The 21,461-nt window shown below is 43.0% G+C and overlaps 1 protein-coding gene across 2 annotated transcripts; it reads right to left on the bottom strand.

The window, feature by feature from the left end:
• Window positions 1-427: 427 nt before the first annotated feature.
• Window positions 428-20,963, bottom strand: LOC308120901 (methylated-DNA--protein-cysteine methyltransferase-like). 2 transcript variants are annotated; one of them, XM_080481819.1, is made up of 5 exons: window positions 20,868-20,963; window positions 18,304-18,452; window positions 9,097-9,257; window positions 4,337-4,476; window positions 428-1,313 (listed from the first exon to the last, which is right to left on the bottom strand). In XM_080481819.1, exons 1-5 carry the CDS (start codon window positions 20,877-20,879, stop codon window positions 1,185-1,187), a joined length of 591 nt encoding a protein of 196 aa, XP_080337945.1. In that variant the 5' UTR covers window positions 20,880-20,963; the 3' UTR covers window positions 428-1,184. The 2 variants fall into 2 exon arrangements, with proteins under 2 accessions (XP_080337945.1, XP_080337946.1); XM_080481820.1 differs by having other exon boundaries at window positions 430-1,313; window positions 18,304-18,449; window positions 20,868-20,958.
• Window positions 20,964-21,461: the final 498 nt, after the last annotated feature.

Here is a 21,461-nt window from a genome sequence, read left to right as displayed (position 1 = left end):
TGTTACAACAGATCACTGTAAAGAAATGTGGAAAAACCAAAAACTGATTTTTTATTTATTTTTATTTTTATTTTATAAATAACACACCCCTGTTGCCCTCTTCATGTGGTCTTTTTAAGAATAATAATTTATCCCAAAGGGACTAAACGCGGCTGTGATGAAAATAAAACAACGCATAAACATTTAAATTACAGATTAAATGTGCAGGATGAATTCAAGGTTGAAATGTTGATTTTTGTTTCCCGTTCTGTACTGCCCTCTAATGGAAAACACCACTCAGAAATAAAAGAAGGAGCTCTGACATCCAGGGCTGCAAAGCAGGGAAGAGACATACAGCATAATTGATTGTGAGCCGAACTGAGTGGCTGCAACATGGAAAATCAGCTTCTAAATTAAATACAATTAAAATGATGAAGAGCCAGGATTTGTCATTTCGAGATGTATTTATTTAGGCATGTCGAATGCTACAAAAGTACAGTATACAATACATAAGACATCTCCACTCTAGGTGGATTATAAGGCGAGAGCAAACAATGAGATCTAAATGAAGACAAAACAAATGCTTCACTACAAAGCTTTGTAGCCGTAAAATTCAGAGCCTTTATCACTGGATGTTGAACAAAGCATTCGCTTGGCAGGAAATTAAAAAACCAACGAGAGGTACAAAGACTAATTCTGCTTAGGAAAAAAACAACAACAACAACAATGCAAGAGACATATTTTTAAGGGAATAATAATTCTTTAGAAAAACCATTCCAGCACTATCTGGCAAACGCAACGGAGACCCACGGGAGCATATGTTTGTAATTCCTACTGTTCTCTGTTTAAGTTATTTTTGTACATTCTAATTCTGCAACAACTCTGTATCACATTAACTATGCAGCATCTCTATTCTTAGATTTAAAAAAAAAAAAAAAAAAAAAAAAAAAAGGGTATAAATTGAATATTTACAAGTAACTCCAGTTGTTCCACAGTGTCTTGCCAAGCACGCTAAACTTTATGGCCCTGCTTTGTGTTCTTCAGAAATGTCCTCCCCACCCCAAAAAATAAATAAATAAATCACGGCCTTGTGTGTGTGTTGGTGTGTGTGTGTGTGTGTGTGTGTGTGTGTGTGTGTGTGTGTGTGTGTGTGTGTGTGTGTGCGTGTGCGCGCAGAATGAAGGACAGTTGGACTCTGTCATGCTTTAGCCTTCCCCTCTCTGCCTCTCATGGGTGAGCAGCCATTGTTTGAGGTGGTCGCCCTTGCCGCTCATGTACGGCCCGCTCTGTCCAGAGCTCGAAATGACTCGGTGACAGGGAATGAGGAGAGGAACCTGGCGGGGGGGGGTAGAGGAGAATTCAATTTCTGAGGAAACAAACATCTGCACTTCTTTTTGCAAATCTTACACAAACGTCTCCTCGTGCACACAAACACACGTTTTAAAGCTTCACAAAGTTGTCCGTTTAAAAAGAACAACAAAAAACAAACAAACACGTACACATGTTCCACATGTATGAGTGCTGTGCGAAAGCTGATTTTCAGTGTGCAACTTTCAAACTTTAAAATTTCAAATTCCCACGAAAACCCGAGAGGAAAAAAAAACAACTAATATTTGAGTAAAACAAGTACAGTTTTGAGCTTTAAAAAAAAAAAAAAAAAAAAATCAGCTGTTTTCTTATTCTCAGGTCGACATTTACTGTCACAGCAACAGAATAGTTGGGAATGCGTTGATAGTAGATATGTATTATGTATGAAAGAAGCTCTGATTTACCACTTAAACGGCGCGACTTAAAAGGAACAAACGTGCAGAAAATATGAACTGCACTTTTTGTCGCACTTTTATTATTTATTTTTTTATTTTTTCCTGTTCGTGCACTGCTTGAAAACAAAGTGCCACACCAGAAGTGTCTGGTTTGATCCTGCGCAAATCCACATTCAGGGTGATGGCTTCAGTCTTTGGGTATAAATGTTTTTTACTCTTTAATAGTGAAAAGCAAAGAAGCAATCAAAAATTAATGGGCAAAAACACCAGCAGGATGAATATTCAATCGAGAGGGTGTCAACATTAAGATCTGATAACCCTGTGATCATTAAAAAGAGGAAGTCGGTGGAGCGTTTACTCTTGTTGCAGACAACTGCCAGGGGGGTCCCGAGTTCTTTGTAAACTAAATGGCTGGAGAAAGATTAAACAAGCAAGCCTAAAACACTTCGATCATTGTGAATTCAGAACAAGAAGAGTGGCAACGGTTGGAGTGAATCACAGCAATTATTCCTTTTCAAATATTTCTTTCTTTCTTTTTTTTTTTTTTACGTTGCCCTCGTTTTTTTATTCCCGCTTATTCTAAACGGGAACGCATCACAGCTGCGTTTGCGACTGTATTTTCTCCAATTTGAAAGACTTGCCCCCGACTTGATGGCAGCGCCTCCAGCCTTTTATATGAAAAGTTGGACATGCGGCGTGTTTCGGTTCAAATCCATCATTAAACCCGCTCCCATATCAACAGCAATAAAACTTTCCGAGCCCCAGATTAACCTTGCAGACAGAGAAATACTGCTCGAGTATTCGGATCAATACTGTTCCCCGGGTTTGGAGGGAGAGCAGGGTACCCTCAAGGCCTTCGGATCTGCTTCTTCACTTGGGAGGGGGGGGGGGGGGGGGGGGGGGGGGGAAGAGCACTACACCAGGCTTATCAATACTCAAATCCTGGTGAAGAAGAAGTGCCACAGAGAGGCGAGGATCGATTGAGCACACTGAGCTTTTCACAGCTGAAGCCCGAGTGGAGCAGTGCTACTGACAAGTAATTGACACTGACAATCGGACTCTGTATCAGGGGCTGGGGGCTCGGGCTCCCAGCCTCGCCAACCAAACGCAAAGAAATGTCTGTAGAACACGAGACTGAGAGGTATTTTACAGCCATCCAGCAGCGACGCCATAGGTTAAAGCGATATTTTAACGACACGGAGGATGTTGTGCTCATTTATTTGAAGAAAAAAAAAAAAAAGTATTTTCGGTGATTTATCTCGATTATTTTCCCAGTTTTTGCGAATCAATTACGACCCGTATGAATCACTTTTCCCCCACATACGGCGTGGAAAACAAGTGGGAAAGGAGGATGTACGCACAGTGTTTCACCGCACATGCGAGTGGAGAGCGTCTCGCTGGCTGTACTTGCTGTACACCAAGACGTGCTCGCTGCCTCACAGAGCACACACCGGTGGTGCCCACAGCACTACATGGGCAGAGTTAAACAGGCTTTTGATCAAAGGGTTTGATCAAAAGAAGACACACCACTTGCCCTCTAGCCCTCCATTTTGTACACAGCGGATTCATGGGCAAAATGATGCGGGCCAGGTTTCCTACAAGAATTGGAGATTTGCTGTGAACATCTACAGCAAAGACTTGAGAGGACGGGAACAAAAGGTGTGGGCTTAAAACTCCTGCTGTAGGTAGACCGGCGCTCCTCGGGGGGGGGGGGGGGGGGGGGGGGGGGGGGGGGGTTCATTTCAACCATCCAACACTGAACACACCTACAGTCGAGATAACATATCATGCGTCAGGGGAACTTACTTTTTTTAAATGTGGGTTTAATTTATTTATCTTTATAATAATAAAAAAGAAGAAGAAAAAAAAGAACTACTGGACATTGTTTTTTCATGTGTGCGCTGCTTCTTCAAGGTCCTCCAGAAAATGAAACAGAACAAATCATTTACTACATGAGCACTGTGTATTTTTTTATTTTTTTTTTAAACGTATATTCAGTATCAAATAATTCTCTTTTATCGCGTTTAAAAATGTCCCAATGATATAAAGCCACACAACGTACATATTATATTCAGATATATTGTGCATTCATTGATCAAATCATTTAATTTCACAATTAAAATGATGAAAAACTTTCTTTTTTGTTCAGTGTGTCAATGTGTGTGTGTGAATGGGTGAATGTGATTAATGATGTAAGGCGCTTTGGGACCGCTTAAGCAGTCGAAAAGCGCTATATAAGTGAAATCCATTTACCATTTCAGATTTACAAATTATTTAGAAGACACCATTTATCGCTCCATTTCAAGTAGAAGTCCAAATCCTTACTTTTATATTTTTTTCCCCCAAAACAACAATTCAGATAATTAATTAGTCAATGTAGGTTTTGTTTTCCCAATAAGTAAATCAATACAACTCTACATACGACTGTTGCTGTCGTGGCGTTTTCAGGAATATTCGTGAAACTCGCCACCTATTACCCATAATTAATTTTTGACCAGCCTCGTCTTCGCCGAGACAAAAGCGCTCGCCTTCCCTGAGTGACTGCATCAAGTAAGTAAGACAGAAGCCCGTCAATCAATGTCAGCCACACTCACCGGGTTCCTCCTCATGGCCCCTCCCACCGCACGCGCCGCTCTGGGGTTTCCCGCCATCTCGGCGAGGCGTCTGTACGAGACGGTGTCTCCAAACTTCACGTCCCTCAGAAGTACCTGCAGCACGTGGCTGGTGAACGCGTCTGCGAGAGGGACAGGGAGGAAGAGGAGAACAGAGAGAGTTCCCCGTCTGATGACACTTTGAACATGGATTGTACTCTTTCAGAAGGAGAGTTTTGAAATAAGATCAAGTTTGGAAGAAAAAAGCATGTTTCACCATGAAAACCAGTGTGTGCAGAATAATCCTGCTCTGTGTGATCCTCTCTCTCTCTCTCTCTCTCTCTCTCGTTTTTTTTCTCTTCTTCTTCTTACAATACTCATTAAACAACTAAATACATGGAAGTCCCTCAATTTGACCTTAGAACTAACATTAACATGCTACAGAAGCTGACGTGAGAAAATTATTCCTATGGCAGGGGAAAAAAATCTAGGTTATGCTTTGAAAGGTCACAGCTAAAATTAAAAAAGTTCGCTCCTTCATTTAAAAGGATTAAGAGAGGCCAAAAAGACTGCAAATCTGCTCCAGATTTTTAATAATAATAATTTGAATGTTGCACACCATTTGTGGCAGTGGGATGACTTTGAGGTTAATCAGACCAATTTGTCCTTTTAATTGCTTTCTATTCAGAGTAGATTCATTATATCATCTTCACTTAAATGGCGGAATTCTTCAAATCATCCACAGCTTAACCGACCACATTAACGGCTTTGATTTCATTAGCACTTTAGCAGTAGCATTATCTTTTCTTTTCTTTTTTTCTGGATTACCATGCAGTGAGTGAGAGGCATGTTTGTCGAGCTTCTGGTTGCTTAAGGAAAAGTATTTGAAGCATCTCGGAACCTTAAGACGCCGATGCACTGAGCTTGTGTAGCAAAGAAAGAGAGAAGAGAGAGAGAGAGAGAGAGAGAGAGAGAGAGAAAAAAACACTTTTCTTGCACGGAGAACAAAAATGGGAACAATAGTCTCGTTATCAAGAGGGGGTGAAATTCTTCTAGTATATACATGTACTCAGTCATGAAAATTCAATTAGTGATCTCCCATTCTCTCTCATTTATATGGTCTAAGAGAGCACATGACAAGTGATCTATGTGAAATCCCTCTAAATTGGCATTGTGTGAAAACATGTCACACCCCTGTCTCTCTTCTACAGAGTGAACATCCTTTGCTCCCCAGGCTCCCTCGCTACCTTATAGTCACTCTCTGCTACACAAAGCCACGCGAACAAGGCAATTTGCCTAAACTGGGGGGAATAAGTGTAAAACCTAAAGGGGATACATTTGATTGATGCGCACCCATGTGAGTTCTTTGTCTTGAACAAGGCCCGTAGGTACTGTTTAATAATTTTTCAGGTAATAATCACGCTGTCAACGAGATGACGGGCTCTTACGCAGACAGACCTAATGTTATGAGGAGATAAGATACACCCCAGGAATTTCTTTTATGCATCGCTCCCCCCACCGCCCCTCATAAAGCGCGGATTTGGCCACATGATGTGCGCGATACATATTGATATCGCTCTGTCGCTGGTGGGTGCGGTGACAACTTGCCCAGACTGTGGCTGGGACAAATCCCGGTTGATGCGCACGTTATTGACAAACAACCAAAGTCGGTAGTCGCACCAGCAGGAGCCGCTGAGCACTTTTGCCTACAAACAGACCGAGCGCAACAAGCCACAGCGCTGTTTACACCTTTTACAAATCCTGAGCAGCTGTTTCTCCTGGAAGCGGTCGCGTCTCCAGCAGTTCTGGACAAAAAAAACAAGTGTCTTTGCTTTTATCTGGCCGGCGCAGAGGTTAAAGAACTTTGCCCTCATCAGTGTTAGTGACAGAGACTTCATGTGGGTCACTCGGGGCGACCAGCAATGATTTGGAGAGCAGTCCCCGAGCCCCATACTTCATAAAGAGCCTAATACGGTGTGTCTGGGGTCAGGACCCTCTTTAGATCGGGGTGCAGTGGTGTCAATTGTTTAAATAAAACTTGAGAGGAACCACTTACATGTTTACAGACATCCCATAATTATGTCACAGGTCATTACCTACCATGAGGCCAGGTGAGAGGGCCACTGCAGAGGCAGAGATAGATTGAGCCGGAGAGAAATCGATCGCATATAGTGATTATGAGGATATTGACATGTGTGATTGATTTGCTCATAATTTTGTGTATGAGAGCAATTTCATAGGGGGGGGGGGGGGGGGGGGGGGGGTGCAGGAGGAAAATAAAACTGATTTCCATCAGTCCTGCTAATGATAGATTTGGGGTGAGGACTTCCAGCTGACAGTCACCTCAGTACATGGTTGTGAGAATAAAAAGACAATAGTGGATATGCAGCTACCTCATTATCCTTTGTGTCTAATGGGAGGAAAGACTTTGACTCCCAGTCAAAGTGTCTCTTGAGTCTTGAGGGATCCATACTTTTGAAGGCTGACGGGGTGCTGATGATTCTCTGATTATTCGATATTCTGAAAACGTTCATTTCCCTAATTCCTCTCCACATCACAGGGGCGAGTCCTGGTGAGTGTCTCATCTCGCCCTGCGCTGTGCACAGGGGGAGGTTCAAGCTCCTGCAGGAACACAGTCATTGGGGCTTTGAAGAGCGCCCTTCCCCCGCCTCGCGTGCCCCCCCCCCCCTCTCCCCGCACATTCCCCGCGCCGCTTATCGAGACTAAGATCCTCTCGTCTGTTACATATGGATGTATAATTAATGAGATAAGAATATGCATCGTTTTAAGAACCCACGTTGGCGTCTGCGTTTTTTTCCGAGGGAGCCAACGAGAGTGCACGAGCGCACCGACACACGCGCCCCGCTAATGGAGCGGAACACACACGCGCGCGCCGCACTCGCCATCCCCTCGCCATCCCCTCGCCCCTGTCGACCAAAAAAAAAAAAAACTTGCGTGTGATGTTGCGCGTGACAATCAGTCAAAAGACACTATAGAAAGCTGCACCTCGCATCTCCTTTCATGTCACCTCTTGTTCCGCAGGTATATCGTGACAGCTAATATGAAAAGTGGCTTGTTTTGTCAGAAATGTGTAAATAAACATGGCAACACTTCAAGTGAAGGTCACAACTCAATATTACATGACAAGTGCTGCAAGAGCGCTGTCGCGTTCAGGTTTTCCCACAAGATAACTGTGCAAACAAAAGTTGGTTGTCACAGATTGTAATGACCTGATTAAACTTGTATTTTTCTTTCTTTCTTTTTTTTCTCTTTCTTTCCACAGACAGGCAGAGGCTGCATGGCTGAATCGAGCAGGATTCTGTACGGCAGGAAGGCAAAAAGAAATAATAATTCTTAATATTTGTGAATCAACAAGAAAAAGAAGAAGAAGAAGAAAAAAAGAAAGCCTGCGTCTTCTCTCCCTCAAAAGACAAATACTCTTGATGCCTACATTTAACATTTTTATACTGGGATGGCCTATGGTTCTGACTACTGAGAGCAATCCGAGCCTAAACCCTGTATTTACTGAGCCCCAAAACAACAGGCGAGGGAGAGAGGTGGAACACAGCACAATCACCTATTCAGATCAGGTACTAATGAAGAATTCCATCTATCCTGAAATTTAATTAAAACCCCAAAGACTTCAGATGAGATGCGATTTGAAAGAGCCCGGGGCTGGTACACAAGCACTTGGTGGCGAAGGGAATCACACTGAAAGTTGATATCGTAATTGGTCCTGATGTATTTCTGCATTGCCTTTGCGGGAGCGTGGGACTCATAGCTGTATACAGGGTCTCGACGGAGTACCTGCTCATTGAAAATGCCATCACTCAAGCACTGCAGATCTGCATGAAATTAGAGAGCAACTAAGGCCTGATTGCAGGGGAAGAGAGGCACAATTGTTAAATGCATATATTAGAGGTACTTTTTTTTTTTTTCTTCTTCTTCTTTATCCCTGTGTAGGTGTGCTTCTGGGTCTAAATAAGCACTTCTGAAAAATCTTTAAGTTAACATGCAACGTGCGTCTCAGAGTGACAAAGAAATCGTCTGTAATTGTTTTGAAAATGGCAGGAATTTATGTTGATGATTTAAAAAAAACCAGCAGGGGGGGAGCCGTTAGGCTACAGCGTTGTTTGTTTCCTTGAAACAAAAACACCAAGGATAATTAATTCCTCGTTTTTTTTTTTTTCTTTTCCTCGGTGCCCTCAATCATTCACTCCGCAGCCACAGCGACCAGTTGAAAGGGCACTAATTGTCCATTTTTTGGGGGTGCTTTCATTTTTACTCGCCCTAGGTGACTGGTCAAGCCAACAATAAGCTCATTCAAACTTTACCACCATTCACATGTTCTCATTAAAAAAAAAAAAAAAAAAAAAAAAAAAAGCTTCCTGTCTGAAAATGTCAAGAGTGGAATTCGATCAGTTTCAAAGAATGTGCCAAGAATCATGGAAAAGCTTGCCAAGACTAACACGCGTGGTAAGAGCTGCCACAGATTACTGAACCAAGTTACAGCTCTGTGTTCTGTTCTCTCTCCTTCGCTCACCCACTCACTCACTTTTCCTCCGCTCTGGCTCGCTTGCCCTCTCTCTCTCTCTCTCTCTCTCTCTCTCTCTCTCTCTCTCTCCCCTCTCTCTCTCTCTCTCTCAGCCATAAAATACTTCATTATAACACAGTGAGCCAGTGAGTGTAAGTGATGTAACTGACAATTAAGAGTGAAAGCCTGATCCCAGTCATGGCTCTGCAAATATTTATCCATGACAGACCTCCTTGCAGGGCGGGGTGGTGAAAGGCAGGGAGCGGGAGACTCCCAGTGGTCTGCGGCTCACTGAAGTACGCCTGGAGCCATTCAACGCAGCGCTGCAACTCGGGGCTCGTTTCTGCCGGGCTATCGTTGACCACACAGCTCAGGGGGGCCTCGCCGCTCCTGTGAGGGATATAAGGCAGGATGGGGAGGTGAGGCGGGGATCAGAGGAGCAATCATAATACCCAATTCTTGGTTGAGCGGCGCTAAAATATGTCACGGGAGTGTAATAACATGCCACCAGTGACACAGATGCAAGATGACATAATTTGCAGAATGAAAGTAAAGTTGTGAATAAAGACGTGTTTAAAATTTAAACTTATGTATTTAAGCCGGCGAGCCCGACACCCCGGGCACGCGGAGTAGTTAAAGACTGAATGGAAGTTGGGGAGAACATAAAGACTGTAATCCGGACGCTCGCTACAGTATATATATGTACGTTTATATGGAGTGCAGCATGACGGAGTATGAAAGAAAACACTGTCAGGTCAAGAGGAACAGCACTAATGCTTTATTTCAAAGAACTTAGGGGGGGAAGCAAAACAAGCCTCTTACTAAAAAAAAAAAAAAGGAAAAAAGGAAAAAAGAAAAAAAAATAGTTTTCAGAAGTAGTCAGAGAAAGTTAAGAGCACAGCGTTAACAACAGTTTCAACTCTGCTTGGGTCTAGTTTATAGTTCATGACAAGAATAAATGGATTTTTTGGCCAGAGCAACGCTGGCCAGCAAAGCACTGCACTTGGACGTGCATCTTAGCATGAGTAGATGCTTGGAGGAATTTGCCGATGGTTGAGTTGGCATCACTTAACAGCTGAATTTCTCTCTGCTGCTGACCACCCCCTAGGTCAACGCAAGCAGACTGACCCATATTTGACACTTAAAGACCCTACTGGGAAGGTCCTCTCTTAGCATGTGCATTACTCCAAAGTGGACCTCAAGCTGTGTTGTGGATCTAAAGCAGGCCGCCAATTCCATTAACTGGTGTACAGGACTTATAAATAAATAATATCACCATTTAAGTGCCCCTTTTTTCAAAATTGGCTTATCCTGTATGGTATTAATAATAGACATTTACTTTGTTAAACACACAGACCATCTCTCTCCCGCCTGCTGTAACAACACGGCCCTAAAGTGTTTTTACACTTCTGCAGGTCACAGTTTGAGCAACGTTTTATATTGGACATGTGAAGCTGAGGTTTACTGGAGTGTTATGACTGAGCAGGTCAGTTTTCGGAGAACTGCTCTGCCTGCTAGTTTGTGGCCGTGTGATGGAAATCTCCCGGGTGCCGTTTAACAGTGGGTGTAAATACAGTAAAAGGTGTAAATACTCTCATTTCTAAATAAACCGCACAGCAGTTTATAGTTGAGTGCTGAAAACTCGGAAACCCACCAGCGGGTTCTGTGCTGAGACCCGCTCAAACAATGGCCATGGCTCATGGCAATCTCTGTCGGCATGGGTGAGTGCCCAGCCAGCCCCTACTTGTCATTGTCTCTCCTTTCTACCCCCCCCCCCCCCCCACCTCCACAGCTCTCCCTCCTCACCCTCCTCCCCCACCCCCCTCTCTATTTCTCTATCCTCCCACTCCAGCTCTTTTGGCTCCCCACCACCAACACCCCAACACCCCCCCCCCCCCCCCCTCCCCCCCACCTCTCTTTCTCTCTGCAAGGATCTTCAGGCCACTGTTCCCTCTCTACAACCCCCCCCACCCCCCCACCCCATCCAACACGCATCCACCCACCACCTCCACTGCCGCCTCCTCTACCCTTCCACACCCCCTCTTTCTCTCTGAGAGGATGTTCCAGCCGCTGCACACTGACAGCTCGGGGATATTGTGTGTGGAAATGTTCCTGTTGGACCCGCAGGCCCTTACAATCTACCGGACAAAGGCTAGTGCACCTTTGCTTAAGGCTCGGCACCTTTGACCTCCAACTTGCACTTCAGACTTGTCACCGTGGCTAATTTTCCTCTCCCTTTAGTTTATGGATGCCCCCCCCCCCCACGCCCCCACCCGCCGCTTTAAAGGTGTTGGAGTGATACAACACTGACAGTAGTAAAAGTTAATGCAATGCAGTACATGTTATGGCTGGAAAACAACAGCAAAATAAATAAATAAAAGGGGTAACAACATCAGTCGGGCTGAAGTCTGTCACCTCTAGGTGCAGTGGGGGATTGTTTTTAAAGAGCATGTGGGCAGTGGAGATGTACCTCCTGCTCTGGCAACATTTCCAGTCGCTTCAGTGAATCCGAAATCAAGCGGCATCATATGATCTTTATGGAGTCCAGACTGGCACATTAGAAACTGTGCCCTTCAAACGAGAGATTAGAGATGTGTAATAAATGTCGGGCTAATTACAAAGACGCTCTCGAAGGAGGAACAATCTTTATATTGTCCTAAAGTAACTGCCATCCCCTGTATAAAAACCAAGAATTATAATTAGTAGTGATATTAAAGAGGTTTTTTTTTTTCCTTTTTCAATAACTGGGTGTAGCAAGTGTGTTTAACTTTGACTAAACATTTCAAATCAGGTTAAGGCAGGATTGTTCTCTTATTATCTTTGGAGTACATAAATCATATTTTTCCACTGTCCTTCAGCCATTTACTATTTCATCACAGGTGAGGAAATAAGAAACTAATTCCAAACTAGCCACGGATCTGCTGCACTAAAAAGAATATTTCCCCTGATAGAAGATTGTGATTTGAGAAAATTTCTAATATTGTGCTCCTGTCACAATCAATTTCCAATTACCATAAATCATTGTTGCGTAAAGTGGGAGTCATTTGGAGTTCTACCTATTTTCCAACTCTAATATAAAGAATGAATTGAGCATTTATATAATGTTGGAGGTTATTTCATTCATGGTGGGAGAAACAATCAGAGGAGACAAAGGAAGAAAAAGAGTAGCCGGCATTAAATTTGTCAATTTCCTTCGGCATATTCGGTATCTCCAGTTGCACAAGACTTCAGTGGGACTTTTTCTATCAGCCGCAGACGCAAGAATGAAACAGGTTAACCACAAGATCTAATTGAAAGGGATCTGGCGAAGGGTGTAATGGTATATTGCACAAAAAGGGGAAAAACTCAGAACTCATGCCTCCATTCTGTGAAGCGTGATGGCGCTCATCCTGACTCGATCGGCTGTCACTTTTGACACAGCCTGCCAGAGTTCTCCTTCACCGATCATGGGTAACATGGCGGGTCAGAGGATGAAATAGAAAAGGCCAAGAGAAGTCCAATATTTTCCTCAGCCTTATAGCTGCAGATACTTAACTCGGAGACGTCAAAGACTCAAGAGAGCATGAAAAAAGCCTAAAATGACTGTCTAAAAAGGGGGAAAAAAATACAGCATGTCTCTATGAATGTCAAGATCCTGATGGTTTCCGAGCCAAAGGCTGTGATACAATTGTAAGCCACTTGCTCAATGCAGCTCGTTCAACCATTTGAAGATCATTCAGATGCCTATCTGGCTACTGCAGCACTAAAGTCGGGAGCTTTTGGACTGGTAAGCTGCAGAGGAACGCTTTCTATTCTGTTGCGGGGTGCACGTTTCTGTGCGCCGCGGTTTCAAAAATAAAAACAACTGGGCCGGATAAACTGCTCTCTAGATATCCAGCAACTCTTATTAGCGAATGTCCACCGAAGAGGCCGCAACACTCAATCCAATACATAAAGGTGGTGGTAAAATACTGCGGCGTAGGCAACAAAGCACACAACAATTAGGTCTTCTCCCAACTGGCTAGCCACAGGAGTCAGTGGAGGCATGTATTACCAGAGCCTTAACTCTTACTCCATTATGTAGTGTATCCACACCCCGAACGCAGCAATGTTTATCTACAACAGACTACTGAGCAGTTTCAAATAGCGTTTTTAGCCTCTATTCTCAAGTGCCACAGTAAGAGATTCCAATTACCCGAATGGTAAGGAGCCAGTGAGGGAGGCACAAAGTACATTAGGGATCCCCTGTAACTGCAGGGACCTTTTAGAGCCTCAACTGAAGAGGGCCGAGAGACTGGGGGGACAGTGACCCTGCATGGATAGCCTCTGTCAAAATTTGACCACGTCAAGCACAAAGGCATTATGGGAATCCAGTGTCACCAAGTCCTAATTACTGTCTGTGTTCAGAGCAAATTACTGCCTTGTTCCTCTGATTAGCGAGGAGGCTAATCTTCACCTGTGTACGCCAGCACTGCTGAGGGCCCTTGAGTGTTAGCGCTTCGTCTTCTGTAATTTATTTTTAAATCAGTGCCCTCTCCCAAGAGTTTTGAGTGTTTTGTTGTGAACCGCTTACCATGATCCCCACCACCGCCCCCTCACCCCTAAATCCTTGACTAAATCCTTGTTTGGTGCCGCAGGAAGATAAGCAAGAACAACACTTGGGCATAATTGACTCGTACTCCTCTCCAAGATGTCAGAGCGGAATCATCTCTCTGCATATTGCCTTAGTATGTCACACACTGTACACTTCTGCATGTTGCAGATATAGAATCCAATCAAGTTCGAAAACAAACTAGTGCGAGCCGCGCGCCGGAAAAAACTTAAAACTTCCCAGTCGACGGCAGAGAAGAAGGGTGGAGGAGGAGGAGGAGGAGGAGGAGAGGGACAAAACAAAACCAGAGGAGCCGCTTTTAGCTGCATCTCTACAGTGAGCAGTAACTCTCGCTCGGCTCCCGGACCTCACCCCGGAGGTTCTGCTTTAAAAAAAAAAACCACCACATTCGCAAGATTTCCCCCCTCCCGGTGAATGTCGGCGTCTCGTCTGCGCGAGGCGGTTTACAGGTAGCGTGTTACACAGGTGTTGGTTTACACAGGAAATGGCACATGCAGCCTGATTGGGACGGTCCCGGGAGGCGGAGGCATAAACATAGAGCACAGATGGGTCCAGGGGCCAGTGGGAGCAGCACCTTAATGAATACGCAGCTGAGTACTACACTTCACAACATGCAAAACAATATTCTAAGGCTGCGGTAAAAAATAGAACAGAAATTATCTGAATATCATTACCCAATGAATTATTCATATGATCTCTAAAGGGACTGCGTCCAAAAGTCTCCCCGTTGCTTTATTGATGATTTCACTCAATATCGCACTGTTTGTATGACAAAGCATTTTAGTTACAAATGTAAGCAGTTTATTTTGCACAAATTTCTGTTTATATATAACAATGCACATGCAGCATAATGATAATTTCATTTGCCTAAAATTACATGTTGGAATAAATATGACAGAGCCAGAAGAGGAAAGGTAGAGGAGGAGAACAGATAAATTATTGTAGGCAAATGGAAGGGAAAAAAAAGAAGAAGAAAAAAAATAAAAAACAAAAACAAAAAAATAAAAAACCCAACAACTTGCTGTTATGGTTCCCGGTGTGTGAGCACATCATGTAAACAGGCCCCAAACCGGGAACACATTTTACCATACTGCTATTCAGTGTGAACCAGGACATTGATTCACAACACTACACGAGTGTGAGAAAAACGATAAATGCATCACCTCAGATATTTCACACTAGCGTTGGTAGTGTGTAAAAGCTGTTGTGACAGCTTGGGTATTAGGGCTAGATAGATGGAAAATGTCTGGCTGCGTATGAATGCCAATGTGACTGGGGTGACGGGTTTGACACAAAAACACTCCACCTCAGAACAATTAGGCTGTTCTCAGGCCCCATCCAGTGTTGTCAGTGATAATGGAAAGCTGTGAGGATAACTGGTGATAAATAGACTTTAACACCCTCCTCCTTAAGAGCAATACAGTCCTGCAGTCCTCTCATATGCTTAACTAATCATGACCATGGCCGGCAAATTCATACAAAAGACTAATTACTGTTGTACTTCACTTCAGTCTCAAAGGCCTCTTATATAAGGACTTGGGGGTTCTCTTGCCTCTTTTCTCCTCTTGATGGGTATTTTTTTACAAGTAGGCCTCGTGCTAGACAAAAGCGTTTAAAAATCGGTGATTGCTTTCATCCGCTTTAATTACATTCAGAAATGGCATTTCTGCCACATAATACACCCCTATTGTTTCAGAATTATCTGGCTTGGGGAGTAAAATCTACAATATTTGACGATGCTCCCGAGCTAAATCGCCTCTTGAAATTGAAATATGCAGCCGAAATACAAAATAAAGCGCCAGCCTTTGCTGCTGATATAGTGGAAGCTCCTTGGCTTTCCGCAGAATGCTATTATTATGCATATCCAGGTAGAAAGTTAATTAACCCAAAGCTTAAGCTAATTATGGTAGCAGAATGCTATCAACCAAACGCTTTCAGTCAGACAGCTGTCCAGAATTTCATTTGCTAATCATTTGTCTTTTGCCGGAGCATATGGTACATTTCCCCGCTATCACAGCAACAACAAACAGATGAAAATCATTAACTAAAAACAATGTGCAATGTGAAAAATCAGACACAGATTTATAAGGCTTTGTGTCAGAGAGAAAGAAAAAAAAAAAAAAAAAGGGGGGATTTATGGCCTGGGAAGTGTAATGATAATTTTTGGTTTTAGCCACTTAGGATTTTAGGCAGATCACGTGACCCAAGTGTGCTGGGAATTCAGATGCACAAATATATTGTTTATATCTATATGCAAATGAGACAGAATGTTTATCCGTGTAAAATTAATTACACTTTTCTATAGGAGCGTATGCAAAGAGCTTGTTCTTAACAATTTTTAGCTTCTAGCACATTTTGTGCGTGCTTCACCCCCCCCCCCCCCCCCCCCCCACCCAACACAATATTTTTATGTTGTTAAAAGTAGAAATCCCTCAGCTACGAATTAAATCAATTATTTTCTAAGAAATGCTTCATGCATTATTCTTTTTTCCTTTTTTTTTTTCCTCCTCTTCATAAAAACACATCACACTGGCTGTTAAAGGGTGATTGATATCAGCATTGCCTTGCGACATTATCAGGCAATAAAGGCTACTCAGGTTCTAATGCAACATGTCATGCACAGGCTCCTGTAGTACATTTCTATTGAGGACCTCACAAGCTAAATTGCTTTTTTCCTGCTCCCCCACATCTCAGCCAGCTTGACAGACAAATTGATCAAAGCATTGTAAAATAATATGCTCACAAAATGTCTCGGGGCAGGAGTCCAGCCCTTTTTTTTTTCATTTTTCACCCTAATAAAAAAGTGCTCTATGATTTCCTCTGTATTATGTGTCTGTGCGCCGTGTGAAAGAGGCAAGAAGCATCATATTTCAGATAATAGTAATCTCCTGTAAACAAAATGTGTATCATTTTTCTGTGAACGCCGGGGCCAATGCTAAAAAACTAAAAAGGGGGGGAAAACTGGTTAACAGGGAGGCTGGTGCGTTGGGCCCCAACAGGGGTTGTTGAGATGTAATGAATTTGTTCATCTGATGGTGCCTTCAGGGCTGTCGTTAGACTGGCAGAGGAGGTTGATTTCAGGAAATGTTCCTAAGATCAGTTAGGAAGCAAAAGGGGCTTGAGACGTTTCTATTAGAAAGAGCTGACGGTCATGGTGGGTAAGCAATACTTCAAGGGCGTTTATGTAGCTATAATGGCATTTATCAATAACTATCTATCAATGCCACAAATGCTTTTGTTGCTGCACCAGCTGTTCAACACCAACCAATAGTGATTGTGAAAAACGGGCGGCTGGGGGGGCGGGGGGCGGGGGGGGCACAGGCGGTCCACATAAAGCCTCCGATGCTCTGGCACACTCACAAATATCTGCTGTAGGTCTCTCTCTCTCTAGGTTATGCATGGACGTTATCTATTTCCCTTATCCAAAATATACTCTTAGAGATCATTTATCACACTGACTTCCTAAGCCGCCGCCACACCACATCCCAAGCTGAAAAGAGCCTTGTTTAGTATGTCATAAATAAATCAATGGAAATGCCTGATCTGAACTATTACTGCTACAGGCAGGCTTTTGTGAGATCTACATGTAAAGCCGGTTGCAAAGATAAGCTTGTATTTTGTCACTTTATCTCGCCTCCCTTAATGCCTGTTTACATTGCGTTACTCCATATATCTGCGGCGGCTCTCGTTCTCCCACCCCGTGACAATAACAACATATTCAACTGGTCCTGATAAAAATCTAAACATCCTCGCTGATGATTTCTTGCTCACACCTTCGAGAACATACAGACAGTGATGAAATCAAAGCGTCGCTTATGACCGACATAGCAAATGATATTAAACTGAGAAATGATCTAGTGATGCGAATCATTAAATTCATTTGCATATTCCTACTGAACCTGAACACACAAATTAAACCCCGTTCACAAGGAGATGGGAGAAAGGTGCTTGCGCATGGTTACAGGACATCTTCCATAATCAAAATTCCATATTATTAATTTTCCGACTTCAACTCATTAACAACAAGTGGAATGTTTTTCCTGCTTGATGAATTTTAGGAAATGGCAGACAGTCAGGAAGGAAACACATGTTGAGGTATAATATACAAGGTCATTAATGGGTTTCCATAAATTAGAATTTGAACGTACATTTTCAAAAGGATAACTTCCTATCTGGGTGCATTTGGAAATGGTTTAATTTCCCAAACCATTCAAGTTTATCAAATGTGAATCTGCGATACATGGATATTTAATTTCAATCTAATCAAAACTAATCTGAGCTGTAGGATGTGGACCTGTACAAATAAGGGAGAAGGACTTATTAGCACTGGCTTTAATCAGTTTCAATCGCTTCAGTAAGACCGTCAGCGTTCTGACAATTTTGAGGGATGGCGAGGCCACGGAATGCAATCACACGTTACATTTCCGAGTGTCAGTCGACACCCAAAACCGCGGCATACAACTTGAAGGAAACATAAATAAACAAGAGCGAACAGTCCTGTGCTCCCCGTGGCCTTCGCTGACCCTACAGACATCGGGTCTAATCAACTCCCCCGTGGGTAATAAACAAGTTATTTTTCTGAAATTTCAAATATACTGCGGGAAGAATCACAACCACATGCCATCAGAAATCTAATTTCAAGCCCAACTGTATTCTAGTGCCCCTCATATTTCTAGTGCCGGCTCATATTTGCCCAACTTTCTCCAGGATATTTCTTGTGGGATCTACAAAAATGCCCTGCTTCCAATGAGGAATGGTGGCACTCCATCACAGGAGTGGATTCTGTCTGCCTGTAAATTTCACACCTTTGTTTATCACGTCACCGGCTCGGCTGTTGTACAGTACCTTTCAGCAGGTGCGACATCCATTAGGATCTGGATGGTGTGCACACCATTCTCACATCCACTGACTTGGATCGTCCCCAGGGGGCTCAGCAATGAGATGGTCTTCTGAGTGCACTGGCTCTCCCTCGGCTTCTTCATCTTGCTGCCCTGCTGCGGAAGTACAAATTACGCGGCGTTCATTGACATATTCATGTGGCAACTTTCACAATTTCCCACACACATTTGCATTGAATGATCTATTGAAAACCTAGTGGGCCACCAACGAAAGATGACTTACATATTTGAACACCTAGCCTCCAAACAATGTCATGATGTGACTTGATCCCTACATTACTATCCAATATTTCTTTTGTGCATGGAAAAGAATACGCCTATCTAACCAATAAATCGCCCATTTTTTCCCCTCTTTCTGTTCTATATATCACATAAATGAGAAAAACAATGCAGTCTGTTCCCTTGTCTGGTGGGGGATTCCCAAGATAGCTCGACATTATTTTCAATCCGTCATTTTTGGTTGATGGCCGGGATGTTTTTCTAGCATTAAATTTGTTCCTTAGGGTGCAACTCCGATGGGATTCTGGTTTCCAGCCCTTAACAACAGCAAAAACGTGCAGCTTTTCTGACGACTGAGATGGATACTGGCAATAACCAGACAGCAGTTCCTTTTTTATTTTTACTTTGAGGGAAGGAGAGATGATTGACTATGTTATATGTGAGTTTTTGAGAGATGGGGGTTATAATAAATAAAGGTCACATTGATTGTAAGAGTTTCAACCAAGGAAACCTTTGCAGGAACCTTGATCTAGAAAGTGTAAAGGGTACAAACACAATATCGTTCTCTTTTTGTAATTTCTTTTTATTAAATGTTTCATTTGCATTCAGGAGTAAGCTGTGCTTGTACAGTGGTGGTGATCTATGTCGTTACAGTGCATCATTGTTTACAATTTGAATGCGTGCATGCCAAACATGATGACTGGGGGGGAAAAAAGAATGCTCACAGCAGAAGATAATGCAAAAGTGACAAGTGTCCATCAAAATGGTCCCGATGTGAGGTTTCCAAAACAAATATAACAACAACAAAAAAAAAAGAAGAGGAGCCGCTACAAACTGTCAAATCTAAAAAGCTGCAATGTGAGAATAACTGGAGTTCTTGCTGGGAAAAAGAACCTCAAACACATAATTTGTCATTGACAGTGTGTTACAGTTTCCATTATACCACATGTGATTGATAATTGCAGGATTAATATATTTTCTAATAAGAACATTTCTTCTGTTACAGTGACACATCAAATCTAAAAAGAAAGGTGTTCTTTTTCCCTCTTAAAAACAAACTAACTTTTAATTCTCACTGCCCGCCGTCTCTCAAGGTAGTTATTTTATCATGCAGGAGATGGAAAAAATATGTATTAACATTTTCTGCAAAAAAACAAAAAACAAACACTCAATCCATCTTGTACAGTTTGATTATGTTGTTCTTTTCTTACCCGGCAGTAAGGGGAAACAAAGAGAAAAATGCAGGTTTACAGAATACAAGCTGTTAAAACAATCATCTGACATTTTTTGCATCGATATTAAAAATAATATTAATAATCACAAGGCTGCAGCAGCACCAACAATGAGAAACACTAATGCTTCAGTGCAGATTGAACAAGGCGCTTTTAATTTAAGAGTGGATATCTTTTATTTTTAGATTACCCCCCCCTCCCCTCTCACACACTCACCACCAACCCCTCCCTAACCCCCGTTCACACACACCAACACCACCACATCTGTCATGGTATGTGATCACAAATGCGTCTGCTTCAACTTTCTTGTTTCTCCTCTTGCAGCTCTCACTGTATTCATCGGGGGTTTGCCTGAACTGACAATAAAGGCGAGAAATTTTCTGAGCCAAACAATGGTACAGTGCACTTTGGATAAGCGCTGCGCACACGGTCTGCCATTTAGCAAGCTGGTAATAGACTCATAGATAGAATAATGGACTTTGGCAATAATGGCCTTGGCTAATAGTGTGCGCTGATTAAAAATAATGCTATCATGTTTGTTCTGCCCGGTTATTGGCCGCGGCAGACTAGTGGCTCGCCTTGAACGTGTGGATGTTTACCCAGCTCTCTTCACGGTGAGGAACAGCAAACAATAAGCAGCTTGTGTTGTTAAAAATCACTGGCAGCGTCCTCGCGCTCGTCAATCATTCGACTCGTTTCTCATTAGACTAGTTCCTGGTCAAACCTGCCTGATTAATGGAGCAGGCGAGCGCAGCGTGACTGCGCAGGTGTGGAAATGCAACATGTGTCTTCATGTGCGGGTTTTTTAGATTAATGAAACGCGCGCCGGACGCTAGGAGAGAGGCTGCCGCACATGTTGGATGGGTAATGTCTCTTCAATCGAGCACAAGCACACTTTAAATTGTGTGCGTGCACTTAAAACGTCTAGAAGACGAACGGAGTTTCGCACGTGAAGGCCTACACTAACTTGATGAAAGGATCGCGGATGATTTCTAAAACTGCACACGATGTCAGGGTAAATAGAGGCAGTTTGACATTGTAAATTAGCCCCGTATCTTACAGTTTGTGACATTTGCGTCCGCACGGTGCTCAGTCCTCGTCCCGCTGCTGAACGAAAGGCACACTTTCAGACTCTTCCTGCTTCTCCAGGCAGTGTGGCCCGAGCGGCCAATCACAGGCTGTAAAAGTCCGCTCCCGCCCTTTGATTGGTCAGGGGATCGTATATGCCCCGCCTCCCTAACGGGGACAGACAGAGACGGCTTCCCTAATAGCCTGGGTCTCAAGGTGGGATTTGGGGTCCTTCAGGGGGTCCCCTGCACGCCGAAGTCTAGTAATAGTAGTGATTTAGATATTTGATTTGCTTGATATTCTTTACAGCGTGAAAAAAAAATATTGCAATGCATATTTTGAGCATTAATTCCAAACAGTGTTATCTTTCCACTTATATCTGAGACATTTATCCAATTCTGTATCTCCAGTGACAGCTTCTCAGTGAGGTCTTTGGGGTCCCGGGTATAATGTTTGTGGATAAAAAATAAAAAAATAAAAAAAGACACCTATGTGGCTGCAGCAGCCAATAACATCTTAGGCATTACCAACTAATAAAGTCAGCATGTTATTATGAACAACACATGGGGTAGTACTCAATCCTTTT

Source organism: Lipophrys pholis (assembly GCF_963383615.2).
Source record: "Lipophrys pholis genome assembly, chromosome: 15".
Lineage (NCBI taxonomy): Eukaryota > Metazoa > Chordata > Actinopteri > Blenniiformes > Blenniidae > Lipophrys > Lipophrys pholis.
This window is presented reverse-complemented; position numbering and strand designations above follow the sequence as displayed.